Source organism: Sturnira hondurensis, unplaced genomic scaffold, assembly GCF_014824575.4.
Source record: "Sturnira hondurensis isolate 20B ecotype Veracruz unplaced genomic scaffold, ASM1482457v3 Scaffold0002840, whole genome shotgun sequence".
In the NCBI taxonomy this organism is placed as follows: Eukaryota; Metazoa; Chordata; class Mammalia; order Chiroptera; family Phyllostomidae; genus Sturnira; species Sturnira hondurensis.
In genome coordinates, this window is record NW_028075471.1 from 30,888,615 (window position 1) to 30,908,711 (window position 20,097).

Below are 20,097 nucleotides of genomic sequence, written 5' to 3' on the forward strand. Positions count from 1 at the left end.
CTCTAATCCCAGAATCATGTGGCATTGGACTCATGTGAGAAATTAGGTTAAACTTGGGACTTGTTCCTCTTGCCAGATCAGATGAGATACTGACCTTGAAGTGAACCTTTTCAGATGGGAGAGAAATAAGCCGAGGGGGATCACTGGGTCTGTGACCAGACTCCAGGCTTCCCTGAGGGACCAGTGGGGCAGAGGTAGCAAGAGAGCCCGATTCTCAACCTCAGCGCCCCGGACCCCCAGATTTGCCGGTTCAGCAGCTGTTCTAGAACATTTAGAACAGAATTTGATTTCTAAAATACTGACTGTCACATGGGGGAATTGCTCCATTGCATATGGTGACATCTTTGGGTTGTTAACTTCCTTTCAGGGATAAGAGGGCATCAGTACTGATCTTTTTGGCACTTCCCTGATCAAACCCCTCCCAGCCCGCTCCTCACTGTCTGTTTCAAGTTTCCTCGATCTCGGCACTATTGGCACTGGGGCCAGATACCTCCCTGTGGCAGGGGGCCGGCCTGGGGAGCGTGTTGCAGAGTGTTTAGCAGAATCCTTGGCCTCTACCAGATGCCACTAGCAAACCCAGTCACGAGGATCAGAAATGTCTCCAGACACTGCCATGTGTCCCCTGGGGGCAAAACCACGCTGGGTGAAAGCCCCACATTAGAGGAAGAGCTCCCACCCTCACGTCGCCTCTGTCTGCCTTGTACCTGGCAGTGCCTGGCACATAATTGGCTCTCAGTCCATACTTGATGAGTAAAAATTACATGTCTAAATAGTTTCCTCTTATTGCAACTGTCAAATATACCCAACTAATATGTACAGCAATCACTGGTACTTTTTTCCTCCCAATAAAACACAAAAGGACTGTTTCTTTGGACTTAAAAATGCCAGAATAAGTCATTCAGTCATTTAGAATAGTTCCTTTGAATTGTACATTCTTTGGAATAGAAAAAGTCACTGTAAAATTAACGATAGCTAAGCACTTGAGATGGGTCCGACTTGTTAATCGATGATTTGTGTTTGTGGGACCGTCTGACCAAGCCACTTCTTTGGGGCGTAGCTGAAGCAAGGCACCCCAGTGGGTTTGCTACCATAGCCTCACCTCTTCTGCTGGTTTGTAAAGGATTCACGGTGACAGTGTCCCAATATTTACACCAAAACACGCTGAGGAGGCATAAGATTGGCTTTGAGTCAGACCCTGGCGGAGAGAAGGCACTCACTCACCTGTGTGGGAACCTTGTCCAAAAGCTGTTTCTTCACTTGCCCCAAATCCCTGCCATGAATGGCATTCCACAGGATAAAAGCACTGCGCTGCTGCTCTCCAGAGGACCCATTTAAAATGTGACCACTAGACTCATTCAGCCGGCACACTCACGCACACATTCTTTTCAAAGGGAGCGTGTACTACCTGAGGAGGGATAGCAAATCTTGGTGAATCACAGATGAAAGAGTTTATGAGGGAACCTGGTTGGTTTGTTGGGAAACAGGTGATATTAAAAATTAATGATAATGCGCGGCCTATCGGCAGAATGCAGAGCCTTAAGGAATGGGGTGGAGAGGAGAAGCTCAGATTTTGAGTCCAGGGCTCCCAGGTTTTAGTGGGGGGTGGGGCATCGCTGGGGTAACTCAGCAGAAAAGAGCAATGAGGTGGGGGCAGGAGAAGCAACCAGGGTGGAGGGCAGAGAGTTTGCCAGAGACAACCTCACTTTCTTCCAGTTTTGCTGAGGGCTGGTCCTGGCTCCCAAATGGCACAACAGTGATGGGTACACTTTGCAAAATGTGGAAAAGAAGGAATAGAGCCTCTTCCTTAGGCCCAGACAGAGGCCGGGCTACCTTGTGCTGCAGAATGCCCCGCTCCAGATGGTCCTATGAATAACAATATCTAGGTTCAGAGTCACTTCTTGATTTACTTCAAGCAGAACCCAGTGGAAAGGGTTAGGTGTTGATATGAAACTTTAAGGGGATTCTTCAAAATGGGGAGGAAAGTCTTATGGCAGATGTCTTTAGGCCATCTGCCCAGAAGGAGGGCTTTCTCTCACCCTCAGCCTGGGCACTGTCCACCCCGGCGTGTGCACTGCCCCCCCGCGGCATCCTGGTGCCCCAGCCTTGGGTTCACAGGGGTGAGTTTCACAGCCAGAGTGAACTGGGCACAGCATATCCCTGATCCAAGTCAAGCTATGCTGATTCTTTCTCTGCAAGTTTGCAGCTGGGATTTTGTGGCTGGTTTGGTGCCATACAAACAAGGGAGCTATCATCAGTCACACTCTGCAGACCATGTGGGCTCAGACACTTTTTGTGCAGAGAGAGAACACTAAGGCCAGTACCCAGAGAGCACAGAGCAGTGAAGCAGTGGGGAGGGGGCGGGGGAGGGAGAAGAGAAGAGAAAAGGGGTCCAGGCACGCTCTCAGTTCCTGTTTTCTCCCTGCCTGAGTTCTGAGCGGTCCCGGGGCGGGGGGGGGGGGGGGTCTATGAGACTCTCTTGCACAATAGCCTCGTGTTTAGCCTATGATAGTTTCCAGGGGTTCTGTTACTTGAAAACAAGGAGTTTCCAATAATTCTAATGGTGGAGTCAGGCTACAGTAGGAGCTAGATAAAGAATGTCATTTCTTCACAGTGCTTGGGATCAGAAGCCGTATTTTCTTCCCAAAGGCCACATTTGCAAGCCCATTTATTTCAGCCTGACCGTGAGTCCCCTCAGTTTATATTCAAGGTGAGGAAGGATGCCTCTCTTTTGCGTTGCTCCAGGTTTGTTTCTGTCCAAACAGCCTCTTCTGATTATTAAACAGAAGAAACAAAATAGAACCACAGCCATTTCTGAAGCCGGTTTCTACCTGCGCCAACGAAAGGCAGGCAAATGAGTGGGAACAGAGGGCCAACACTCCCTTAGGAGGTCAACCAGGGCAGAAAAAAGAGAGGGGTTTGCATGTGGGAGGCAGAAACATTGCTCGTTCCACAGCAAATGACCCGAAGATGGATAAGAATGAAAACCAGGGACAGAGTCAGAAACCATGAAGGAGCCTGAAAAACCTGAGTGGGCGGTGGTGGTGCTGCCACACCCTGCACAGGCGTCACAGCAGTAGCTCTGGGTCACCCTCTCAGCCTCCTGGACTAGTCCTGCCCCGGGACCTGACGGGGTGGGCAGGCCGGTCAGAAGGAGCATGCTCCCTGAGACTCAGGCTCGCACGGTGCCCTGTGGGAACAGGATGCGGCTGGCGCAGCCCCCATCCGTCCGGCGTGGGGGGACAGAGAAGGGTAAGGTGGGCAATCATTGAGCTTTTATCTGGGCAGGGCCACTTTTGAGTCACCACGAAGGAAGCTGGAACGAGAGGTGTGAACCAGGGCCTGTGTCTGCCCCCGCCTCAGGTTCCGCACGTGGAAGATCCTGAGCAGCAGCCAGACCCTCTGGCCAAATGGGGGATAATAGCTGGCCTGACACACTCTGATAGGGTTACCATCTCTCTGGCACAGTCTGGTGACCCTGGCAAGGGCCTGCTGCCTGGAGGACTCAAGTACAACTAACACAAGTGCAACAAGCTATGGACAGGACAACTGTGGGGCATGGATGTGGGGAGGCAGGCAGGGCTGAGAGTTATCTGCTGCCCATTCTTCCAAATGATAGGTACCCAAGCCTGCGCTGGGGGAGGGTCTGTTCCAGACACTGGGGTGTCTGCAGGAAGTAAAATAGACAAAAATTCCCTCTCTGCCCTCCCCAGGGCTTCGGGTGTTTCCATCCAGTTAGAGGGGGGCAAACACACGAGTAAACGTGTACAATGTCAGGAGTCAGTGCTGTGGGGAAAAGGAAGGTGGGCCAGGGGCTGGGATAGGGGTGGATGGGAGATAGGGGGCAAAGAAAAGGATGGTCAGAGTTGGGGGAATACAGCACAAGGCGAGGTACTGTGGTTTGCTCTTTAACCTTTAGAACTTTTTGGACCTCTGCTCTCCATCTATAGTCCATACAAGGAGAGAACATTGTCCTTGCAGAGCCTGGTGAGGGGAGAGAATTTGGTGGAAGGAGCCAGTGAGGTACACAAACATGCAGAACGGGGAAGGCTGAAAACAGGAGTGGGCAGAGCGGAGAGCACGCCGAGGGTCATGGGTCCTCCAGCAGCGGACCACCCTCTCAGAGACGCGGCGTGAGCACCTCTGTCTCCCACACGGGGGCCTCCCTGCACCCTGCTCCTTCTCAGCTCGTTTCTGGCTCCAAGTTTCCCCTCCTGTCGTCTGCATTGCCTAGAATGCTCTTTCACTTTTCTACTACATGTGGTTAATGAGTGAGGAAGAAAGAGATGGCAGAAAAGAGAAAGGCGCATCGCAGTGAGGATAGAAAATAAGACATACAGAAACGGCGAAGCTAACCATGGAAGCACAAGAGAATTGGGAGACACAAATGAATGAATAATGACATAATGATAGAAGCTAAATTTACTGGGTGCCCGGGCCCATAAGTGATGTACAGGTATTCTTTAAACTTTGCCACACTCCCATTTTGCATATAAGAAAACTGAGACTGAGAGAATGAAACTCTTGGCCAAAGATCAAGTCGTGGGCTGAGCATGAAGCTGGTCACAGCTACCCCATCACTGTGCTAAGTGGGGAGGAAGTTATCCAGATTTTGGGGGCCCTGCGGCCTGCTGTGCCACAAGGAGTTACTAGGGTAGACCATCTAAAAGCAAGCTGTTCCATTCACAAGAGAGGGCCTCGTTAAGTCAACTAGATAAACAGAAGTGCAGATGTAGTGTGACTGAAGTAGTGGAGTGGTTTTTCTCTTTAAGAAACAGTTTTCACTTCAGAGAGGAGTCTGTTAATCTCATCATCACCTTAACCGATTCCTTTACACTCCTAGGATGTTCCATTTGAACCCCAGAGAACTCAGGGATTAAAATAGCAACAACTGCATCTGCATACAGTGTGAAAAAGTACATAATTATTGCACGAAATGAGGTGAAACTGTAATTTGCTTCCAGAAGTTTTTGCTTCCTGAGCAGAATTTTGTCTTTTCCTAGACACGCTCTCGGGGCCTTTCTGAGGGACTGGAGGGCGGTTCCACCCTGCACCTGCCGTAAGGGGGGTTTCTACTCATCCCTCTTGTGAGGTACCTGGCGAGAGCCAGGAGTTGGCTTTTTAGTGGGGGAAGCAGTCTTGACTGGGGCCCAAAATCTTGTTGAGTGTGAGGCATTGAGATGGGCTGGCAGATGGGCTGGAACCTCTGATCAGAAGCCTCTGGACTGGAGTACAGACAGGGCTCAGCGAGGCTTAGTTGCTGATAAGGAAGAGAGTGTGATCATCTGTATCTTTTATTGAACACTTTATGCCACGCACAGACAACTCTTGAATAATAATACCCCAAATTACAAATTAAGAAAGTTCTAGAATAAAGCCTATTGGAAATCCACTTGAATAAAAACTGTATTTTCTGCCCTTATTTCACACTACGTCCAAGGCCCCAGGTGCCAGGGGCCTTTGGTAAGAGTTTTCTCTCTTCAGTTTTGTTCAGTGGCATGTTACTAAAAACCTTGGCTTTCAAAGTTTCTTCCAAAGACAGTGGGGGTGGGGGAGGGGCGGTGTGTGAGGAGAGACTGAATGGGGGTGGGATGGTCAAGGAGTGACAAGGAACTACCCCCTCCAGCTCTAGCTCCAGCCACTCATTCTTAAGGACAGTGGTACCATTAGGACCATTGAGAGCCAAGGACGTCAACTCCAGGGTCTGCTGTGCCTCAGAGATGTCTATTTAAACTGCGGAGGAGACAGGCTCCTGTCTGGCTGGAGTGTCCTCTCCAGCAACTGCTGTGCGCCCTGCTTTTCCTTTTCTCCATGGCTGCAAGGAAGAAGAGGGCGCATTGAGCGGATACGGACTTTTCGAGCAAACATTTAAAAAGCTGTTGGCGTTTTTCAGTGATAAATGGTTAATATAGATCATGTTAGCAACAGGGCTGTTTAAGAAAATAAGATTCAACTATCTTTTTTTAAAATAGCTCTCTTTTTAAAAGATTTTATTTATTTTTTAGAGAGGGGGAAGGGAGAGAGAGAGAGGGAGAGAAACATCAATGTGTGAAAGAGACATGGATCGGTTGCCTCTCACACACTCCCAACTGGGGACCAGTCCTGTGACCCGGACATGTGTCCTGACTGGGATCCAGTCCCCTGACTGGGGACCAAGTTGGTGACCTATTGGTTTGCAGGCAGGTGCTCAATCCACTGAGCCACACCAGCCAGGGCAGATTCAACTATCTTTTTGTTTAAAATGTCATTTCCCACTTGTAAATCTAAGACTAAAACACTGAAATTAGTTTTGAATGTATCAATCAAATATATATATATATATATATATATATATATATATATATATATATATATTTGAGAGAGAGAGAGGCTGTCCTTCCAATTGTATCCTAAAACCAGAAGAATTGGAATTTTGGGGAGGAAGAGAAAGAATTTAAATGTTCAAGAAGACCCATCCTTCCACCCACGTCAGTGTATCCGCAGGATGCAAAAGATCAGGACTTTTGCCCCAAGTCAGAAAAATACGTGCTTAAGGCAAAAACATTAATAAGGGTGAAGACAGAAAACAGGAAAGAAAAAAAATTTAAGGCTTTTTACGCCCCAAATTAGACCTGTCATTTCTCATTTCAGTGGTGGGAGAAATGTTAAGAGCCATATAATGCAATTCTTCATCCACACACTAAATGTGGAGGGTTGAAATATTCCCTTCTTCAGGTCAATTATAGCATGCAAATGCCTGAGCTGCTGGCTTGCTAAAAACAGAAGCAAGCCAAACGGACCAAACTAACATGACTGTATATTTCATAGACACACATTTGTTCTCATGGCAGACCAGAAAGTGACAGAACAAAACAGTTTCCCTGGCCGGCTCTGACAAGGGCCCATCCTGGTTCCAACAGTCCCTTGGGCTCCTGGCTCTAAAGGAAAGAAGAGTTTAAAAGATCGCAATTCACAGTGCCCCGCTCCTGCCTCTCTGTCCATTCCTGCTCTCCACGCCACTCTCCAGCTTCCACACCATCAGCCCGTTTGCTGGGGTCAGACCTCTCTCTCCACCCTGTCTCTCCTGCACCGAGAAGCCTCTCAAGCCAGGCAACCAGGCATCGGCCTCTCCTCCCGGCCGTGCTTGGAAAACCCATCAGGGCGAAGGAAATAAGCCGTCATTTTCTGACCATGTTTTTTTTTTTTTTTTTTTTTTTTTTTTTTTTTTTTTTTTTTTTTTTTTTGCAGGCCGTTTCTACCAGGGCTCATCTGAAATGAAGATAGCAGTCTTTCCAGTTTATAAATACACCTGGGAAAAGCCACTAACACTCCCACCAACTTTCCATATCTTTTTGTTTGGTCTGGTGAGTGGGGTCAAGGCTGTGACCCGAGGAGCGGTGGCAAGGCGGCCGGCCGGGTGCTCCCTGCTCCCAGTGCATAAACAAAAGCCACTGGATGGTGTCGCCTGTCATCATTTGCTTTCACAGCTGTCTACACATAAACCAAAGGAGTTAGCATCCCTGAAAACAAAAGACAAAACCCAGAATGTGAAACAGGCGACTATTTCCCTTTCTTGGAGACAGCAACGCTCTGACTGCCACCCTGCGTGGAAAAGTACTGCGCAGAGACACCAGGAGGTCTCCAAATGCCAGACTGGACATGCTCTGTTTTTCTTTCCCTGGACCTGAGACTCTGAAGCAGAAGGCGTTCCCATTCTCCAGAACTACATTACTATAATATAGGTATTTCTAGGCAGCAGCATCAAGCAAACCGCTTTCTGAGGTCCCTAGTGTGGTCTCATCCAAAGCAAGTCGCTACACATGGAAAGTGAGTGAATTTGCCATCTCGTTACTTTATAGTCAAAGACTAGCTTACACTGCACTTGCCCACCAGCCCCTGGAGAACAGAAGAAAGAAGGCAGAGGTTTGCTTACCTTAAAGTTGTGTGTCTTCTCATAGTTGAAGTGGTTGTCGTTGTGCGTGAGGGCTGCCCTCCTGACCAGGGAGGAGATCTGTGGACAGGCAAAGAGTTTGAGAGGGGGCCAAAGAAAGCCGCCTTTGAGTCCCACCTTCACCCCCAAGGCCACGGCCAGCAGCTCCTGGCGTTTCCTGGCCTGCTTAGGCTTCCGAACCACAGCACACTTTTTCTCATTTTCCAGCCACAGTTCCTCCGAGAGCATGGTGGCCCCTGCAGAGCCCGGGGAGCTCCGGCTGTCAGGTTTTGGGAACCGCGGCTAATGGCTAACGTTCGGCAGCAGATTCGAGGCAGCTGCGTCCGTCCTGTCTGCAGAGGCCTCAGGCATGTGACCTGGAAGGGCTGGTTTGAGTGATGGAGGGGGCTCTGCCTCTGAATAAGGACAGGCCTGTTTTGTGCTATTTCCTAAGGCCGACGTGTGCCTGGAACAATAGCACACATTCATGGGCACAGCAACCCCCAGATGCTGTCGCCAGTCAGCCACTGAGGAGTCGATGGCGGAGGCAGGGGCAGGCAGCTCTCGTCCCCGTACCCCAGCACATTGCCCAGGACAGAGCCCTCCTGCCTGCTAGCAGATTTCACTGGCACAGCCAGCTCTGATGTTCGACGAAGCCTGTGGCTGCATCCGATTATTCTGGGGCTCCAATCCCCACCCTGGGCTGAACTCCAGCAGATTAAACCTTTAAACCCCGATGATTGTTAAACCCTATAGGGATGAAGCCCGAGTCTTCTTTTTTAAAATCTGCCCCAGCACGTGAGAGTTCAATTTTTACTCATGTCCACGCTTTAAACTAGAACACAGCCCCAAGTGGGACACGGAAGGGGGTAGCATTTCAGCCCTGAGCTCTACAGCCAAAATTTCAAAACGACACGTAGGATGTCCGCTCCAGGTTCCCTGTGCCCCCCAGTCTCTTCTCCCTGCTCGCTACAGAACCCCCCACAACCCACACCGACAACATTCCTTAGCCAAAACCAAAAGTCACAGTCGCTTTTCCTTGAAATAAAACAACTTCGATGTTCATTTTGTTACTGCACAAGCCTAAAGCCTTCCTTGCTCTTCAAAAGGCATCATCTTTTTGATGGCATCTTTTGGGACAACAGATTTTTGGTCCCAGATCTCTCCATTAATAGAAGTAAGAAAATCATTACATCTTGGGGGAACTCCTGATCTGTTGGCAAACTTTGCTACAGCTAATGCCAGACAGTGAAGCCAACGCCTTCGCATCTACAACGCAAGAAGAACCTAGGCAGCTGGGCCATGACCTGGATGGATGGTCTGTGAATTTCATTCCATCCATTACTGAATCATGGGTCCATGTTTCAGCCCCTCCGAACAGCTTCGTGGGGAGTAACAAAAGATGAACCATTTCCTTGTGTAATCCTTTACTCCTGGCAATCACTCTCATCCTAGCTTGGTTTGGAAGCGTATTTTCCCATTTCATTCCCTTGTTACCTTCCACAACAATAGCCAATTTTCTCATTGAGCTCTTGGGCACAGTAACTTGCATTGTGCCAGACGATATTTAGAATGTATTGCATGCACTTACTGATTTAGTTTGAGCTCATGTGTGTGAGGAACAAGACTTTTTTTCCCATTTTGCAGATAAAGATATCGAGGCACTGAAAGGTGAAGCAGTTTGCTCAAGGACGTGTAGCTGGTTGCGGCAGCAGAGCCAGGGCTAGAACCCAAGACACGTGCGTCTAGCACCCAAGCTCCTGAGCATCAGGTCCTGGTGAGTTAGTAAGCCAGCAGTGCCACGTCCACCATCCTGTGTTGCCAAATGCATATCTGAAGGACTAGCCCAGTCTTCCCCTCCTTACCATGCTTGCCTCGCAGTAATAACCGAGACCCTTCATGGCTCTCCAGTATACCCTCACACACCTGCACAAGAGTCTTAGTCCGCTCACCCTCCCTGTGCTCAGAAAATGTCAGGGAGTCTCCATGTCTTAGCCATGTCCTGGGTCGCCCCAGTCTGCCCAGCTCATCTAGTTCCCTACACTCCCCTCCGCAAATCTAAAAAAACCTCTTCTCTGACGTACCCACCTTCTCACCTCAGTAGCTTGCTCTGTCCTATAGCATATTCCAGGCTCATTTCAACTTGTCTACACTTTGCCAACATTCACGTCCCAACTCAAGTGTCCCCCTCTCCAAAAAAACTCCCAACTCCCCACTGGAGGCAAACTCTCTCCTCTGAAATTTCATAGTATTTCCCCACATTTTTCTTCTTGTCCTTAGCACTTTCTATATTGTGTTAGAATGAGTTATAACAGGTCCAATTCCCCCACTATACTGAGAACTCACTGGGACATACCCTGTGTGTGATTCACCTAGGTTTCCCCTGCAAGAGGGTCCAGTGAAATTCCTCGTCACAGTAGGCACTGAATGAGCATAAGCTGCCAGAAAGTACCTGTACTGTTTAGGGAGCCAGAGTTGTGCACAGGTGTATGGGGTGGGGTCCCTGGCTCATCCTACGACCTCCCATCACGATGCTTTAGCTTCCAAGGACCTGAACCTCCAGGGGCCTGCCCTGCCGAGGCCCACCAGCTTCCTTAGCCCTCCTCCTCACTGCCCAATCCTGAAGGACATCCGCCACTCACAGAGGCTGAGTGAAGGCTGGGCAGACCTGGAGAGGCTCCTTTAGCCTAAGGGCAAAAAGACAGAGAGGAGGAGTAAGGGTCTCTTCCTGAACCCTCACGGCTAGCAAATCAAGAGACCTTCTGAGGTCAACCATTCTGTGTAGGAGCAGAGTCTGTGACCTGGACGAGGCTTTGTGGTTTTAGAATCTGATAAAACATCTCTTTAATTGGAAAGTGGGCCTGAGGGTCTCCTTTTCCTTCTGGTATGTGGATGCTTGACTACAAGGGGGCTTAGTATTTTCTCTGGTGTCCATGCCTTTACTTATAACAAGTCATTTCTTATTTCTATCGGTGACAGTGATTTCTTTTTCACATATCTGCACGACAGAATTTCCCCAAACACAAGACACACTCAGGCTTGTGAAGGAACTATACATGGACAGCCGAAGAGGCCTCTCCACGGGGACCAGCAGGGTGGGCACTACAGGCGCATCGTTGTGGGTGACCCCGGATCACCCTCTTGGTAAAGGAAAAATGATTACAAAGGTGTCCTGGTGGAAACTTCCCTCCCTATTAACTCCGTCACAGGCAGCTCTTCCTTCACCAGCTTTCTTGTGGACGGCGCCTGGTTCCCCTACATCCCCCACAGTGACTCCTACGTGTTCTTATACATGTGGATGGTTCATACTTTGGCTGACCATCGTTTTTCTAGCAAACTTTTCTATTTGACCCATTTTTAAAATCTAAACATTCACTAGATGAAGCACATTTCCCTACATGCTGTGTTTAAATCAGGGATTCTCAATTTTGGAACTAGGGACGTTTTGGGCCGGTTAATTCTTTGTTGTTGGAGGCTATGCATGATAGGATGTTTAGGGGGATCCCTGGCCACTGCTCATTACATGCCATTTAGCCCCCCAACCGTGACAATCAAAACTCTCCCCAGACATTGCAAAAACTCTCCTCTGAGGCAAAATTGCCCCGGCTAAGAACACCGGATGAAATGGATGACGCAGATTTTTTATAGCTGCTTTCTGCGTGCCAGCCATTGAACGAAGCGCTCTGCTTCTCTTGACTCGTTTAAGATCTGTTACCCTGTGAGGTGGGGAACCAGCCCCCACCTTACAGACGAGGAGATGGGAACTGAGGGTTTCAGTGACTTGCCCAAGGTGACACGGCTCGCGCGTGGTCGAGCTGAGGTCAGAGCTCGGGCACAACGCGGCTTGCGCTCCTCCAGCCCCCACCTAGAACAAGTTTTTTCATTTTTTTTACTGTGATAAAATACACAAAACATAACACTCACTCTTTTAACCATTTTAACGTGTACAGTGCAGCAAATCAGTGGCACCAGGCACATTCACAACGTTCTGCTATCATTACCAGTATCTGGTCCAAAAACATTTCCACCAGTAAAACCTGATACCCATTGAAGGGTTCCTCCCAATTCCTTCCCCTCTCCCTCCAGCCTTTGCCAACCACCAATCTGCTTTCCGCCTCTGGATGTGCCTATTCTGAATATATCTTAATAAATGCAATCATACAACAAATAGCTGTTTGTATCCGTCTGGCTTCTTTCCCTTCATAGGTTTTCATGGCTCACCTACGTTGTAACAGGTTTCAGTGCTACATGGGTTTTTACTGCTGCATGATAATCCATTGCATGCATAGAACACATTTTGCTCATCTATTCATCAGTTGACAGACGTTTGGGTTGTTGTCACCTTTTGCCTGTTGCAAGCAGTGCTGCTGAGAACAATTTTGAACAAGTTTTTGTCTGAACACCTGTTTTCAGTTCTTTGGAGTGTGCACACCATCTATGCTTTTAACCACCCTCCAAACCGCCTGTCGTCCAAGTAACATTTGTGTTAAAAAACACCCCAGGGTCGGGTGGCAGAATGATTCCCTTGCCCTTTGCCACCCTGTTAACAGCCCACAAGGCTGGTGTTTTCTGGCCTGGTTTTTAAGGAGGAGACTTTCGTTCTCCTTGGCACCTCCTCCAAAGCAGGCCCTACTTAGGATACTTTTGGAAGAAAGTGGGGCTATAAATGAATGGTGAAACAACCTCACCACTTCCCTTTTCCTTATTTATAAATTAGGTTTGGGATTCTATTTTCTTTGGCTTCTCACTGTTCTTCTTTTGCTGATTAAGATCCTGAGTCCAAGAAGGAAATCAGGTAACACGAAGGCAGGGCAAGGTGGTAAGCAGGAGACCAGCAGGCGAGGACGAGTCAGTGGGCAGGAGGACATGGGGCAGCAAAGCCAGATGGGGGGACCACATACATGTCAAGTGCCCAGGAAAAAGAGGCAGTGAGAGCAAGAGGAACAGCTTCCCCTTGGGCTGACATCAGTAACCCTGTGCCAGAGCCAAGAGGGGACCTCAGAAGTCCATCTAACCATGATTGGCGCAGGTAGCCGGCTCTAACCATCTACCTGGCTCAGTCCGGCCCACAGCCGGGGGTCCTGACATTTTGCCTTATTAGTGCCCACTTCCAGAAAAGGGGATCGACCATCCGCCTGCCATTCAGGTCAATTCCAGTTCCTTGTTTCAGAGAAGACTCACTGAGAATGTCATCCTCACTCTCTAGGTGGGGTTGCCCCACTATCCCCACACCAGTCCCCATGCTCCTGGGGGCCTGCTCACTTCTCTGCCTCCTGAGCCTGAGGCCCACTCAGGTGCTGCAGGCCCAGGCCACACCCCTGCTGCCAATGCCACCCTGCAGCTTCAGGCATGTGCTGTTTCGTGGCAGCACAGGGAAGGAGAGTCACCAGGGCCAGTGCCAGCAAGGGGGTCACAGGGAGCGCACTCAAATCCACGGCTGGTGTTTGTGTGAAGGGGGTCCTGTCTGGGAAAGGAGGGCGGAAATATATCAGATGCCTCGTGTGCGCTGGCCTCATGATTCTGTTTGTGGGATTTTCTTAAGAACATCCTCGGACAAAATTAGATGGATAATTAGATAACAGATATTCATCGTAACAATAACAAGAAATGAAAAAAGGCTTAAACATCCAAGATAGGGAACATGTTCAATAACTTTGGGTGTAAACAGGTAATGGAATATTAGGTAGACACTAGCAAAAATGATGAAAGTGACTTTTAAGGAGGAAGGGACATGTCCTTGATATCATGTTAGGTGAGAAGCAGGTTTCTGAGCCACATATGGTACGATTCTCAATTTTGTAAATAGATGCATGCAGAAAATATCAGAACAGACCAAATATCTCTAACACACCCAACTGTTGGAGATGGGCAACAGTTGTCTCTGGGTGGAGGAATTTTAACTGACATTTATTTTCTTCTTTCTTTTCTGTATTTTTTGGCTTCTATGATGATTATGTTTTGGTTCTACTATATAAAAATATAAAATTTTAAAAGTACATTATAAAAACTGGGTAGATTTAGTGTGCACAGGTGATAGGCTCTTAACATCATAGGTAAACTTTGAATTCGTCTAAACCCACCTGCCCTTTTTATAGGTGAAGAAACTGAGGGGTCAGAGAAGTTCAGTGATTTGCATCCAGGCCCCCAACTCCCCATCACAGGGCTACCCTGCAGGTGGGCCTAGAACCACACCCAGACTCAGGGTCTCGTGCCTGCAACTCTCTATGGCTAGTCTTCTCACCCTCGGGCCAGCGTTGGGATCCCCAGAAGGCTTGTTGAAACACGGACTGGTGGGCCCCACCCCAAGGGTCTCTGGCTCAGTCCGTGTGAGATGAGGCCCAGGAATCTGGATGCCTGGCAAGTTCTAGGTGACACTGAGGCTGCTGTACTTTGAGAGCCCCTGTTTTATGCTTTGCATTGAACCTGTGGGTCTCAGCCTTGAGATCCTTGGAATCACCTAAGGGGAGAAGCAAACAAAGAAAGAGACAGATACACACACACCATGCTCAAGCACCGTCTGCCTCAGACCAATTGCATTCAAACTTCTGGGCTGTGGCCTTTGAAGGCATCCTCTGGGGGGTTCTGGCGAGCTCCTAGTGCTGGAAGCCCCGCCGCTCATCTCAGGGCTTTAGTTCTGGGGACAGTTAGAGAACACGGAAGTGTGAACGAGGTCAATGCTCCCTCCCAAACAAAGGAATCAATGTCTTCAAAAATGTGATTATGCCTTTGTTCATGCCCACCCCACCCCCACTTCCCATCACGCCACTGAAAACCTGCATAGATTCTTAAGCTAAAGGCAAAATCCATACCATGTCCTACAGGGGCCGGTGTGGTCTTAGCCTCCCCTCCCACCCTGTTCTTCCTGTCACCTCGAGAATTTATACCCATACCCTAGCAGTAGGACTCACAAATGATGACCTATGACCCCCACTGGACTGCTAGCTTTACAAGGTCAGACAGCGTGTGCCATATTTAAGAGCCCAGGGTCATACCTCGAGCCTGGCACAAAATAGACACTTACTAAATTTTCTGAATGAACAAATGCCCACAGCTATAAAACCCCCTGAGGTCAAAGAACCTCTGCAGAGCTAATCACCTCCACTAGCTATTATCTCATCAATTTACTCTTGTGAGTCTTTGATATCAAAATCCAGGGGCCATGCCCTTCGGGGCTTCCTTTTGACCAGGTGATCACATTTCTGGTATCACAAGAGGGAGGCACTGGAAACAGGGGGACCCTGCCCCAGGGGCGCAGCCAGGTTCGGGACTAGAATAATACGGAAAGTACACAGCACATTGTGTCTGTGGAGTACGCCATAGGGCACCTCTTCCCTCTCTGAGGGAGGAAGAGCAGGTGTCACTCCCAATGTACTCGGCAGGAAACCAGGGCGTCGCAGGCACGTTCTGGGGAACAGAATCTTCTCCTGATTGTCCCTTCATGGAAATCCCTGGCACTCCAGTCATAGCAAATGTCATAGTGGCCACTAAGAGCCCACTGACACAAGGACTCTGCCCCTCTTCCTACAGGACTTTCTACACACTTTTAAAACGGGGCCCTGCCCACAGTTCTCACATTAGCTGCATCTCCAGTGACTAGCAGGAGGCCGACACCAGCTTGGCACTCAAGGAAGTTTTGGTGCCCGAAAGTAAACATACCAGCTTTATTGCAGTCTCTTATTTTCCTCGTCTTCCACCAAAATGACGTCTAATGTTAAAAACAGTCAGAATGGCCATGTTTCTCCCCTTGGTCCCTCCGGGCACATTCCACACGCATGTCTGGGGTTGTGGGGTTGGGTGTTGAGGCTGGGTGGCACACGTTATATCCCCAAAGCCACAAAACATTTTTTTACTGCCCAGAGACACTCAGGAAAAGGCTACAGGCATTCACTCAACTCAGGACAATGAGGGAAACCTGTTTTTCCCTTTTATATTCCCTCTCAGTGGGTCACAAACACTTTTCATGGCTGCATGTGGGTGTACTGAATGGACACTTTCTACTTATTTCAGTGTCAAAAAAAATACACACATGGAGAGAGGGGCAGGGGGATTTCCCTTCTTGTCTGGACGCAGTATCCCAGATCTGGCTCTTTTCCTGTTGGCAAGTGAAAAACTACGAATACCAAGTGACGTAAGCCCAAATTACTGAATGGTAATCAAAGGGGCAGTTTGGTTATCAACGCAACTGAGCCGGGCCTGTTGGATCCTGGGTACTCTGATTGCCCCTTTACACTGCCAAATAAATCTTCCTGGCTCCTCCTAGAAACTGCCTCATTAGTGGCGCTGTAGTTTTAGCTTGTGGTTTCCAGTCCTGAAAGAGGAGGAAGACGACAGAGACATACGGCTGCACTGCAAACTCATTCCCATGACTGCTGAAATGAGAGACCGGGGTGGAGCCCTGACGTCTCTCCCACCAATGCGCCAATTAAAGCTGGATAATTCTGGCTTCGTTTACTAGTCCATTAAAGCTTCAGGTATCCCTGGCTGACCTGGCTGACTCCTAAAACTCCTGGTGACCTCTAAACTTGCTGTGCTCTGGTCCGAGTGTTACTGAACAGAGGTCCAAGGGGGTGGTGGTGCAATATTTGTCCCACCCAGGGACGCCAGAAACTGTTACAGAACAGACACACTGGGGCCGGACTCCGAAGGATGATATACTAATACTGTCTGGACCACCTACTGGGCTCATCTGTCCATCGCCAATTGGAAAGACATCTCTCAATGCCAGAGATTTGTGAAAAGGAAGGGAAATGTTTATTTAATGCTGTACAGACCTAACATAGTAACCTAACATCTTCATTAAAATATCAAAGTCCTTTAGCATATTCACCTCTGCACATAGCTCTCCCTTCTCCCCCTGCCCTAATTCAGGGTACCATGACTCAGGAAAAGAGCACACGTCCGTGTTTCAGGCCACTGGCACCGTCAGCTGTGTCATCATCCAGGCAGGATCGCCAATTAATCCAAAGTCACGTGGCACCTTCTCATGCTCCACTGGAAAGAGTTCTTTGTACCCATTTTTTCTGGGCAAAGTCTCTCCTGCTTCCCAGGCTATGCAGCCAAAGAGAGCACCCCAAAACTGCGTGGGCCTCTTCTACCAAAGCTGCAGGGGTCTGATCTCTGCCAAAAGTGCATGGCTTTCTTCTTCAACTGGCTTCAGGGGTTCCCACTCTGGCAAAGCCATGTGGTTCCCTCTTTACCTGGGCAAGAGGGGGTCCTCACTCTGCCCAAAACCGCGTGGCTCTCCCTGCTAAAGCTACATGGTGATTCTCTCTCACACGGCTGTGGGAGTCCCCATTCTGGCCCAAAGTATGTGGTTCTCTCTCCAATGGCTGCAGTGTCTGGGTTTAAATCCCCACGCCAATCTTCCCCTGTACCCCTATTTCTGACTCCTCCCACAATCAGTTACACCTGCCAGTATACCTGTATTATTACAAGTTTACTGGGCTGTCATTGTGAGTCTAGGCAGGTATGGCCCAAGGTCCTGGAGCCAATCTTCTCCAAGCTCCCACACAGGTGCTGTAACTCAGGGAACTTGCCCCCCAGTTACATCTTGGCGGGAAGTAACTTCATCCCCCTGGCTCCAAGGCTGGCCACAGCCATTTAACATACCCAAGTGACCCACCAAAGGCTATAGATATGTGAAATGACCATGCCATGGATTAGCTGCAAGGCTGTGGCTGTATAAAACAGCCCTTCACGTTCCTGCTCCATGTGTTCCTTCCCCCAACCCACACCTGTGGGGGAAGGGGTGAGGACATCCTATATGTCTCTCCAATAATTTCTATACACCTTGAGTTCTGGACACAATTCCAAATCCCCCTTTTTTTGGGGGGGCCCTCTTGGCTGCACCCTGTATCATGAGGAGGAGAGACTTTTGTCTCCGATGGCGCAACGTGCCCAGCTGCCACTTCAATTCTTCTCTGGGGACAGATGGCCACTCTCAATCCAGAGACACAAAAGGGCCCAAGTACTGGTCTCGCTGCCTCTCCTACCATTCATTTTCCCTCATCCCCAACACTCAGCATTCATCCCAGAAAGAAGGGCCTGTGTGGTCTCCAAAACGGACCAGACGACCCTATTTAGAAGCAAATAATCTGATCCTTCTTGGATTGATTGACTGTGCAATGTTCAAACTGTGGTCCTTGCCATACCCTTTCCCCAGCTGTTGTGCTGAGGAAACAGCCATTGTCACTGCTGTTTCTGACGGGCTGCTGAGATGCAGAAACAAAAGATTCTCTGCATTACAGGAAGACATTTTCGGTTGTGTTAAGCCCCCCACACATTTCAACACGGAGTTGTTGCTTTTTTGTTGTTGTTTTGATTTTGTGTGCCGTTTTTGGAAGGGAGAAAACAGAACTTACATCCTAGTGAAGTCATCTGTTTCCTTAAATAAGAACTTTAAAAATACTAGTCAAATTTCTGAAATGCTGAGTTTAAGAAAGCATGGTCGAGTTATTTTTGAGAGAATAGGCCATTTGTCGGTCAAGCCTCTTAAAACTGCTTTACGATATTTCAGGGAGACATTTGTAAAACTAAGACCCGAGTAAACAATGCACACTTCAGGCAGCTGCGGCCAGGACAAGTTCCCAGCTGCTGCTGTCCTTTCCGCCCTCTGCTCCTCTCGTCTCAGGTTCCGTGTCCATCTCTTTTTCTTTCTATTTTTCTTGCTGTCATGTGCCTCCCCACTTCTGGCCAAAAAACTAGATGCCCCCAAATGATTGACTGATGGGTTTTATTACAAAACTCAAAGATGACCAATTTCTGGCTTGAGGCATCCAACTGTCTCGTAGACCCCACGAGTTGTCCCCCTTTCCCCTCCCTGCCACTGTCACTCACGCAGCTGAGCCTGAGAAATCTCTGCCCGAGGCTGTACATTTGCTCAGACACATTTTCTTGGCACGCAGCAGTCTGGCACTTTGCAGGGCAGAAGGCACCAGACAGAGAGCCTCAAGCTGCCAGCCTACAGGTTCTTTGGTCAGCAGTTGGAATAAGGGGCATCTTCCTTGAAAGAAATAAATCAGCATAACCAGCTGTTTTCTCCATGCACGCTGCCCCATGTCACTGTGCCTATTTCTGGGCCCCAGTGCGGTTTCTGTGCTTAGAACCCAGGACGCTCTTTGACCACAGGCTATTCTTTGGGAAGCTGCGCCTTGGTGCACAGACTCCCTAGCACTTACAGCGGACCAAATGTATGAGGATCCCATCAGCCACAAAGCGAGAGAGATGCTCCCAGCAACTATTGCGCATACATTGCACCAGGCTAAACCACTGTCTCGTTTATTCTGTGTGACAATTCTGTCTGTGACACAGGCATTAGTACCACGACTTCGTATGTGAGGAGACCGGAGCTGGGACAACGCTCACTGCTCAAGCTTGCACAACTCACAAGCTGGATCAGCTGCTTCCATAGGCTGTACCCCTAACTCCACGCGATGCTGCCTCCATGTGTTTGTCCCCCAGTAGACCCCGAGTAAAGGACCCGGCATTTGCATTTTCTAATCATTGTGGCACCAGGAGCCATCAAGAGCACTCAGAAGTTTATTACTACGTGAATATGTCTGGTCTGGTCTGGGCCCTCTCCCCATTTTACAAAAGGGACAAGAGTAAGTTAGTTGCCGGGATTCTCACAGCCCATCAGGTGGTGTCAGGACAAAAAGCCAGGTACTTGGGCTTCAGGTCCAAGCTGTTTCCTCCACGCAACAACAGATCTGGTCCATGTCCACGCTCGCCCAGGCTGCAGGGGTTAAAGTCACACACACGTACACACACACGCACTCACCCATTACAAAGAGCATCAAACATAGGCAGGAAATTGCCAGACAGTGTACATCGTTAAAATGATCTCAGAAAGTAATTTGGCCGTGTGTCTCAATAGTTTCAAAACATTAACATCTTTTAAGATTCCATAATTTGATTTCTCAGCATCTATCCTAAGGAAATGACCCTAAATACAGAAAGGCACTCATAGCGACATTATTTGTAACATTGAAAATGGGACACACTGTGCATGCCCCAGTGTCAGGAAACAGCGAAGTAAATATGACACTCACGTGACAGCCAGAAGTGCCGCACGTGAAGAATGTACAGAGCAGTGAGACAGCTGCAATCACTACGCGAAAAAAGCAAGACACAAAATTACAAATGTGTTAAGCTTGCAAATCTACTTAAAATCCCAATGCGTAGGAAATCGC

At 48.8% G+C, this 20,097-nt stretch overlaps 1 protein-coding gene across 1 annotated transcript in view; it reads right to left on the reverse strand.

Annotated features, from left to right (window-relative positions):
- Positions 1-20,097, reverse strand: part of CHN2 (chimerin 2) — a 261,880-nt gene that overhangs the window by 24,198 nt on the left and 217,585 nt on the right. Inside the window, exon 7 of the mRNA XM_037041231.1 lies at positions 7,910-7,987. Within this exon, the coding sequence (XP_036897126.1) occupies positions 7,910-7,987 (78 nt within the window). The remainder of the gene's footprint in view (positions 1-7,909; positions 7,988-20,097) is intronic.